Source organism: Medicago truncatula, chromosome 7 (genome assembly GCF_003473485.1).
Source record: "Medicago truncatula cultivar Jemalong A17 chromosome 7, MtrunA17r5.0-ANR, whole genome shotgun sequence".
NCBI lineage: Eukaryota > Viridiplantae > Streptophyta > Magnoliopsida > Fabales > Fabaceae > Medicago > Medicago truncatula.
Window position 1 is genome coordinate 33767254 of NC_053048.1, and position 10602 is coordinate 33777855.

At 30.4% G+C, this 10602-nt stretch overlaps 1 protein-coding gene across 1 annotated transcript; it reads right to left on the bottom strand.

Moving 5' to 3' along the window:
- Positions 1-1627: 1627 nt before the first annotated feature.
- LOC25498825 (CBL-interacting serine/threonine-protein kinase 11) lies at positions 1628-3308 on the bottom strand. The gene has a single exon (XM_013593780.3). The coding sequence runs from the start codon at positions 3067-3069 to the stop codon at positions 1801-1803; it is 1269 nt and encodes a 422-aa protein (XP_013449234.1). The 5' UTR covers positions 3070-3308; the 3' UTR covers positions 1628-1800.
- Positions 3309-10602: the final 7294 nt, after the last annotated feature.

The following is a 10602-nucleotide window of genomic DNA, read 5'->3' on the forward strand; positions in this document are numbered from 1 at the left end:
TATAAAGGTCAGAAGCATATTCCTATAATATTTACTATAAATTATATTGATTATCTAAAAAAAGTAAAAGCTAAATTTAGTCAAAAAAATCTGATAACAAAATAAATTTAGTAAAGAGTTATGTTTTTTTTTTTCTTAAATATGATTTATAATATTTAGGAAAATGCTCGATGATGCGAAATATTTTCGCAAATATAGTTTGAAGCATGTATTTTTTTTTTCTTTGGAAAGGACGTAGTTTGCATTTTTGTTATTCCCCTAACACTAAGCAAGTACGGACCGTCAAAAACAATCATATATGGTAATTTTTATTTTAAATAATAATAATAAATTTAAAATTTGTTTGATCAGAAATAACAATAGTTGATAAGATAACTTATAACGAATGACTTTATAGCGGATAGTTGATAAGCTTGTGTATAACTGATAGCGGATAAACTAGCTGATTGAATTTCTAGTGTTTGATAAAGTATTGATCTTATAAATATAAATTGACATAAAACTAATATATTTAATTAAATTAATTTTCCAATTAAATTTGTAGCGAGAAAGTTGAGATAAATAATAATAAGCTATAATCCTTAAGGTATAAGATACAATTTTTTTTTTCAAAACTGTTCAATTTTAAAATAGGGGGACCAATTCCTCAAGAAGATAAAAATAAAAGGATCAAAATTGTAATTAAGTCTTTTTTTTACAAATAATTGTTATATTGTATCATTGAAAAAGATAAATATAAATTGTTATAATATAAAAATACAAAATTTACACCCGCCAACACAATAAAACCAGCAAGTAGACATATGTGGAGCACCCATCAACCGTTAGTTTATTTATAATAATATTAATAATAATTTTTTGGGAGAATAATAAAAATAATAAAGTGTGGATATGTTAGTAACTTGCATTTAATTGTGGGTACATAGTGAATAATAAAAACAGATGAACAGATGCTTCGCGTGGTTTGTGCAAAATATTTTCGCCCCATTTAGCATGTAATATTTATAGAAAAATAAATCAAAAAATTGAAATTAAATTAAAATATAACAAATTTTAAATATAATTCACAATATTGTGTTTTTAATTTAAATAACATAATTTTATGTTTGAACATTGAAATATATTTTAAATTTTATTCAAAAAAGTTTGCACTTAAGGTGCACTAAGTACTTCCTCCGTTCCATCATTAATTGAATGAATCTAAAAAGTCAAATTTATTTATATTTTGGAACGGAGGGAGTATATACTTTTCATACAAAAATATCTCATGCAAGTTTTCAGTCCTGCTAAAATTATCTTGTGGGTTTGGTTCCGTGCATATTCCTCTTCATAATTGGTCCTTCTTTTATCCAAAAAAACAAAACAAATGAATTGGTCCCTTCTGCTTGTTTTTTTAAAGCAAAACACCCAAAATGGAGATTATTTATCACATGACTTTTTAAAAGGCATCATTATTAGGCACTACTTATAGTATTTTAAACAACTTTTTCCTTAAAAAAAAGAGTATTTTAAACAATATTTTTTTTAAAATTATTATAGTAGAAACTAAAACTGAATTTATATGGAAAATGGAACTTATAATTTATGAAGTTATAGAAATTAAAAATAAATCAACCCTTTAAAAATATAATCAACAAAACAATAACAATGAATTGTTTTCATCAATGGATTATTATTTTATTTTTTCACGGAATTTATCAATGCAGATGTTGGTACTTGGTACCACCATATACAAACAAAAACAAGAGATTCTAAATAATAATCCAAATCATCTAAAAGAAAACGAAAAAAAAAAAGAAGTTACCGAGAAACCGGTACTTCCTGTTTTTCAGCCAACTCAACAAGCAAAGGTCGCAATTTATTTTTCCACAATTGCGCGTTATATTCATCCCCTTTTCCACGCTTCTTCATTTCAACAACAACCAATTCTTCCGTTAACTGGTAAATCACAACAAGAGCAATCAAATTACCTTCTTGCCCTTCCAACCTTGCCCCACCACCATTCTTCAATCTTTTCACCACCACCTTAGTTCCCACCACCTCCTCAACCCTCTTCACAATCCTCTCCGGTAGCTTGGCCGAAACAACCCGTTCGACTAAACTCAAACCTACATTTTCCTCGAACATACCCGACATATCTAACCCAGTTGAAAATGAAATCAAGTCAAACGCGTTTAATGATTTAAACCCAGTCCGACTCTCTTCCATTTGACTCTTAACCAAAACTCGGTCTAGCTTGTATCCACCCGAGCTGAACCACGGGTCTTCAAGAATCTCATCAACACTTATCCTCGTCTTGGGATTTGTATCCAACATACGTGATAAGAGATTCTTCAGATCACATGACATCCATTTTGGAAACCGAAATTGACCACGGTAAATTTTTCTATAAAGCACAGTAACATTATAATCATTAAACGGTAAATACCCTGCAGTAACAGTAAACAAAACAACGCCGCAAGACCAAACATCAGCTTTGGCACCTTCATAGCCTTTCTTCGCAAGAATCTCCGGTGCCACGTAGGACGGCGTCCCACAAACGGTGTGAAGCAACCCGTCGGGTCGGATCTGATTTTTAACCGCGCTTAAACCAAAATCCGTTACTTTGAGATTATCATTCTCATCAAGTAAAAGATTATCCAATTTAAGATCACGGTGAAAAACACCGCGAGAGTGACAGTGTTTCACGGCGGAGATAAGTTGCCGGAAGTATCTTCTTGCATGATCTTCTGTAAGCTTTTCTTTCTTGGCTACTTCTTCGAAGAGTTCACCAGCTTCAGCGAACTCCACGACGAAGTAGATTTTGCTCTTCGAAGCGAGGACTTCGAAGAGATCGATGATATTCGGGTGATGAAGACGGCGGAGAATTGAGATCTCACGTTCAATGTTAGCAGCGAATTCTCCATTGTTGATGAGTTTCTTCTTGCTGATCACTTTCACTGCCACGCTCTTCCCTGTTTCAATGTTGGTCGCATGATACACCTTCGCTGATGCACCAACACCTAATAATCTTCCAATTTCGTATTTCCCGAACAAAACGACGCTGTTTGTTGACTCTTCATTCGCCATAACGGTGTCGTTCTGTACCTGATATCTAATTGAGTGAAAATAGTTAAGGGCGTGTTTGGGTCCCTTAAATTTGCCGTGGTTGTTGATTTTGTGAAGTGCTTTTGAAGATTAATGATGATTTTAATAATGGTTGTTAGAAGTGTATTTGAGAGAAGGAATAAGAAGAGTGTAAGCGATGTGGTGGAGTGAAGAGTGGAATACGGCTGCTATTTAAAGATAATCGATTCTACTACTTTGAATGTTTGGCTTGGTATATACGACAATATATGCTTTACTTTAATTTTTTTGTTATATTTTTAGTGGAAACATACAGGTGTAATGGTGTGACGCAGGTACAGTAATAATAATCATAATCACTTTCATATACAGTAACTGTTAAATCAGTGTTATGTTCGTGTACTATATGTAGGAATATGTGGTTAGAGGTTAAGGAACCGCGCTGGTAAATTATGAGGAAGAAAACACAGTTGAATTTATAAACTTTATATAAGTGAAATTTCATTGTATATTTAACCGTCTAGATTCATCGAAGAATTAATGTATTTGGTTGATAATATAAACTAAATACATTAGATATTTTATGAATCTAAATAAAAAGAAATTCTTAGAGTGGGAGAATGAATTTAAAGCTTATGGATAATGGTTGTTGTAAACCAAACGATGTTCATTTTGATGATGTAAAGGGGGGTTCGTGCGACAGAGTTGTGACCACATGATCAATGTGAATGCACATGTACATAGTACATACGATTGTACTATCACTATTTGTGTATAAATGGACAGTAACTGCCTCCCAAGTACCAACGTCAGGGTATCCCCAATTTCCCATGCCTTTTCATACAGGACTTATCAGTAATTTTATCAAACTTGTATTTATCTTTCTATAAAAAATAAAAAATAAAGCTTGTATTTATCACTTCCATAAAACTATAGGATTTTAAAGTATTTTTAGCCTCTAAAGTCTGAGAAAATTGCATCAAATTAATTATTTTCGAAGACATTCTTTAAAAATCTTACTCCATTCGTCCCAAATTGTATATCGCTTTATACTATCGATGAAACATTAATTTTACTTTTAATATTATATCCTTAGCTATTTATTACTCTATTTTTTTTTTATTCATTTATTTTATCTTTCTCGTATCATTTATTAAGGATAATTTTGTAAAACAACTTATAATATCGCTTTCCCACACAATATTAATTATATTTCTTAATATGTATGAAATATCCAAAACGTCATACAATTTAGGATGGAGGGAGTAAAAGATAAATTTTTACGGAAGTTTGTGTATTCGATGCATAAAAAATTGTCATATTTGACTTTTTTAAATACACTTCATCATTTTCAAAATATATATCGCACTCAATCAATGTACACATGTCAAAACACAATTTTGACAATTAATATATTTAATTATATGTAATAAAAAATTATAAAAATTTGATATTTTGAAAATATTCATCGAGGCAAATTAAACAACATCTTATATGCTAACATTTGTATTTATATATTAGTTAAAAAATATGGTCAAAGTAAACCATGTGAATAGTATACATTGTAAAATTGCAACATGTATTTTGAAACGGATGAAGTTTTTTTTTAAAAAAAAAAAATTTAGAATGCTTAAAGAGTGTATTCTGTTCCGAATACACTCTTTAGCAAAACCCAATATATAATAGTTCAATGCGCTCAAAATAAAAATAGGAAAATCATATGTTGTGACTTGTGATTTGGTGCTATATATGTATAACATCATAAAAACATACTCATTCTGGTCACATTTATAAGAAATTATTCTCTTTTCGGATTCATTTAATAACTGATGTATCAAGATAATATTATAGTTCAGATACATAAGTTATTCAATGAATCTGAAAAAAAAAATATTTTCTTATAAACGTTATCAGAGGGCATATAACTTTGATTTTTTTTTTTTGTAACGAGGAAGAAAGAAAAAGAAAAAAAAAAGAAGAGGGAGAGTCGAAATTAAGCTCCAAGCTTATCTCCTAGGATGAGAGATTTCATGTCAGGCGGATGACAGTTCCAGTGAGCAGAGCACCTTGCATGTGATCCTTCCTTAGTCACAAAATTTGCCCACGTATTTTGTTCCATAAGAACATGCACCAATGTTGTATTTTCATTTCCATGTAAAACATCTCTAATATGAAGGATGACGGTAGCATAAGTGTGTAAGGTATGATCACGCCAACAATAATCAAGTCAACTGCTTCCAATCGATCACTCTCACAAATAATTGCTAGGCTAGATCTTACATATGTTGTTTGCTTGATAGCAAGATACATGGAAAAGACCTACAAAGATGCATATCGAAGATGCAAAAAAAGTACTTAGGTACTTGAAGGGCACCCTGAGTTTTAGTGTGATAAATGAAAAGGGAAAAGAAGGAGAACTGCTAGGCTGGTATGACTCTAATTATGTAGGAGATTTTTATGATTGAAAGAGTACCTCTGGGTATGTGTTCAAGCTTGGATCATGAGCTATTTCATGGTCATCAAAGAAGTAGGCTATTGTGACGTTATCTACATCTGAGGAAGAATTCATAGCATCAACATTTTGTGCTTGACAAGTGATTTTGCTTAGAAGAATTGTTCTTCCGCTTTGGCATAAGCAGGTGAATTGCACCAACACTAATTGCACTGTTATTTACTGTGATAACAACTCATCTATTAAGTTATCAAAGAACCCTGTGATGCATACTCGAAACAAGCACGTTGATGTTAGGTACCACTTGAGATATCTCACGAAAGATGGTATAGTTCAATTGGAACATTGTAGCACACAAGATCAGTTAGCTGATATAATGACTAAACCTTTCAAGTTGGAAACATTTTGCAAACTAAGAGATAACTTAGGCATTTGTGACTTGTCTAATGTAAAATGATTGTATAATTGCTCGATTTAAGGGAAGATATGTTAGGAATTAGTTTTACTAAGCATTGTATTGTATTAAAACTATTTTGTACTATTGACCTATATAAGGCACTCACTAGTAAATGAATATAGTAGCAAAGCATTTTACCTTACATCTTTTATTTAATAAGGACATCGACTTATTAAAGATCCATATTGGAGAAAGAAAAAAATGGGTACCTATTTGTTACCGACAACTATATAAGAACTCTTTCTTCAGCAAATAACAGATCCCGCGATAAAATTAGGGAGAAAAAAAAGTAAATAAAGTTAGTCCCACCATCTTAAGTTCTTTGTTTGAGAGTTTATAGTTAAAGGGAGTTAGACTTGAGAGCAAAGAAAGGAGTTAAGGGAAAGAAAATTGTTAAAAGTCTCGATAAATTGATTCCTCATTTCGTTGAAAAAATACATCTACTTCTTTTCTTTCAAAGAGTCCAAATATACAATAATCAAATCAGATATAATAATGTCGGAATAGCTCTTGAAACACCACCTAAATAGCCAAATTATACAATATGATTAGACTCCGAAAGCAAGTTCACATAATGGATGACTAGCCAACTCCTAATTAAATCCCTAGATACTCCCAAAAAATTCACATCTAAACAATATATGATCAATAATTTCCTCATTTCCGCATTCACTCATGCACAAAGTTGCATTAGTTTGAAGAATTCATTGCCCAGTCGAATTATCCTTTATAGGGATTCATTATATAAGGTGAATAAATGGGGTGTCCGAGGTTCGAACCCCGGCCCCTGCATATAATAATGCATTGTCCTACCAACTGAGCTATGCTCATAGAACTTTCTTTATATATATATATATATATATATAATTATCCAATTCAAATGCCGTTTTTATACAAAATACAAACATTCATATGTCATATTCAATTGAACATATATATATATAGCCAAAAGTTTACGCGTTATAAAGGACTACAATTTCATTTTCGCAAGCTTTTTCTTTGATATGATAATGATTTTCAACATGTATATACAAGAGAAAAGATTTCCTAGATCCAACTGGGTGGGCTCGTATAATTTTTCAGTTTGATAAAAAAAAAGGCTCGTTAATTAATAAGCAATTCGATTATTTCTTTTATTTATTTAAATCTTTGGGAATTCAAATTAATTTTGTGGTCCATAGAGCACACATGTAAGGTAGTTGTCTTGTATCACTCATAGGTCACTGCAGTTTCGTAGAAGATAGAATTTGAGAAAATGACAAATTAAGCGTTCATAGGATCCAAATGACAAGCCATTATCAATTCATGTATATCCAAACAAAGGACATAAAGTTCAGAAAAACATTTTGCATGTGAACCACAAATTAATTATATCAATTTAAGTGGTTTATTACACTCAAAAATAAATATCAATGAAGATAACCAAATAAAATGAAAAAGAAATAGAATCTTGAAATAATATCCTTTTTCCCTTGTGCTAATAATATACATTTGTGTTTTTACCAAGTAAAAGAGAAATGATTTTTCTCTTAGTTGCTTAGACATAAATAATTATAATTACTAGCATAGAAACCGGACATACAGTCCGTGAGCACAACTTAGTTGTTAAAGATAATACATTATCTTTTTTTAGGAAAAGACAATACATTATTATATGCAGGATCATGTTAAAATCCCGCATTTGATAATCACCTACATATATATAACAAGCACGGGTAAAACAGAACACGTTTTTATTTTGTTGGCAAAATGACCAAGTGGAAATCTCTAAACAAATGAAAGCAAAATAGACAAAAATAATTCATGTGGTTTGACATTTTATATCTACATCTACAATCAACAAAATATTTATTTTTTGAAGAAGTTAAATTAATCCATCCAAATTTTCAACAAAATATATATTACCCAAGCTACAATATTTTATAAGAGAAAATTGAAATACCTTTGCATACAATTTTAAGAACATAATTGCAAATTTCATGAACTATCACACAATTGCAATTTTAACTATGATACAATTGCAAACCTCTCAATTGCAATTTTTGCACGGAAAAATTGCAAACCTTCTCTCGATATAACTTTTGCATAGAAAAATCGTAAACTCTCTTATGACATACAACTACTTAAGCCTTCGATATATCTGAATGACTAGAGATATTGGTGCAAAGAAAATTCAATAAAACTCTATTTTTATAACAACCCTCTACCTCTTTCTTCTTCTCACTATCCAATGTGGGTCGTGGATGAATACCCACTTTGACACAACATACTCTCCCTTCATCAAAATAGTGAAAGAACATTATCTTGACTAACCATATTTGTGAAAGAAGTACTCCTAAACTTTTCTGACGTATCTTTTAGGATTTGCAAATCCTCCATAAATTTTGAACTTATGCATTGTCATAAGGAGAAGTTCATCCTTCCGTCAAATAAAGGAGCATCCAACTTCAAAGTAATCATACTACCATCTAAGAAAAACTCAAATAATTTAAGACGATAACCACCACGTGGCATATCAAAAATAGCATCAATCGACTATTTACACAAGAATGTGATGCCGTGAAGGGTATTAGCGCCCCATGTTTGGCTTGCAGTCTTTCATTTCGTGGCTTAATTTGTTTAGTTTATTCACATGTGTTCGACTTATTCAAAACATAGCTCCGTGCTCATAGCCACTTTAGCTTAGTGGTGCGAAATATATGGAGAACAAGTTGATTGCCTAATTGTCCAGTTTCACTGAAGTGTTATGTTTTCGTGACCTTCATATATCTCAATACACTCGATAAAGATTTAAGTAAATCGTATTCAGCATTCTTTGAACTTGTGTCTAACCTATCATCGACCAGGAGGAATTCATATAACCCTAAATTGTCGATTTGTCGATCTCTACTAACATGTAATTTATTTTTAGGTGTAAACAACTTTAATAGTTTTTTTAAAGATAATTCAAAATAACTTTTGAATTATAAAAAGCCGTCCAAAAACACATTTTCGTTGTTGTAGGCAGATGATTGGATTTACTAGTCATCTACCTGCAACAACTATGATAACTTCTTCTTCTCGCCTGTTCTAAAAAATCAGCAAATCCAATCATTAGTGTAGAGTGATCCTTAAGGTTGAAGAAATTTTTAGGAAGGTTTTTTTTTTTGGAAAAAAATAAACGATATACATTCATTAAAATTGAAAGATTACATTGATATAATAGAAACTCAAAGTCGTTAAAATTAAAAAGGAGAATCTGCAAAAAAAAAACTCACATCATTCATATTAATAACATAAAACGAAAGAGTACCTATACCTACAAATATGCCTGTATTAGAGTTTCCGAAATATATGTCTCCTGATCTGCAACGCTGACGACGTCAACATAATTGATTGAGTCTGCATTTGCTCAAAGCTAATCTTTCGACATGAATCAAATAAACACCGCACTAAGACGAGAAATAAAAAATACGATGCACAAAGACTAGAAATTAAAACAAACAGAGTCATGCAAAGACGACAAAATCACAAAAACAAACAAAATAAGATTGAAAATACGTGGAACTAACTTATTTAACTAAAAAAGAAAGGAAAAACAATTCGGATGAGTGATTTTGGACCAAAATAACCCTAAACCACCCCTTTTTTTAATATTAAAAAGAAGAAAAATAGTGACGGGTTGGAGAAGGAGACAAAAAAAAATTAATTTTAAATTACAAGTGAGAGAGTTAATAAAAGAGATATTTAGGGAAGTTAATATATCTCTCCATGTAAATAAACTTTCTTTTCAAATAGACTAGGATATATGCAGAAAGTGGACTTTGAAAATGTGTATGATGATTTGGTGAACTTATATTTTTTTTTTATAACATGATTTGGTGAACTTAGATTATTTAGGGTATATGATGATTTGAATAGAGATTAATGACTTGTAGCATATTAAATGAAGATATTCTAGATAGAAGTGATATTGTTTTTTGGTACAAGATAGAAGTGATTGGTATTAGTAATTTCCTTTTTTAATAGACGAAATAATAATGATTATTAAATTTAGACACAATTAGATGAGTTAAAGTTCAAACTTTGATCATAATGTCTAATTATTTCAATACAATTGTCAGTTAAACTAAGACATATTAACAGTTTTCTCCAATTTCTAATGACACTACTATTGTAAATTAATCGTCTTGATAGAAATTTTAAAATATTTGGATTCTTTTTATTATAAAGAGATATATGAGGATAAACACCAATCCCTTCCGTTTTCAATTAAAAAATACATACGGTAAAAATTCAAATGTGAGAAAATTTTACTTCAAAACGTGTTTTCAATTAACTTTTTAATTATAATGTCAGGTGTAACAGCTAGGTAGGACCCAATGTGTGTTTTAAAAACTTTGTTATATGACGTTTTTTTTTTTTTGCTGACAGTCATTTTTATATAACGTTGGTATTTAAATATTTTAACTACTTTGTTTTTAGTAGTGTACGACTTTAACTTGACTTTAGTTTTTATGTATTTATTATTATTCTGATAGTTACATACTTCTATATATAAATCAATAAATTATGTATGTGGAGATCATCATTAAAAATTTATATTTACTATCAGTTTTCTTATAAGATATTTGTAAATTCGTCCCTA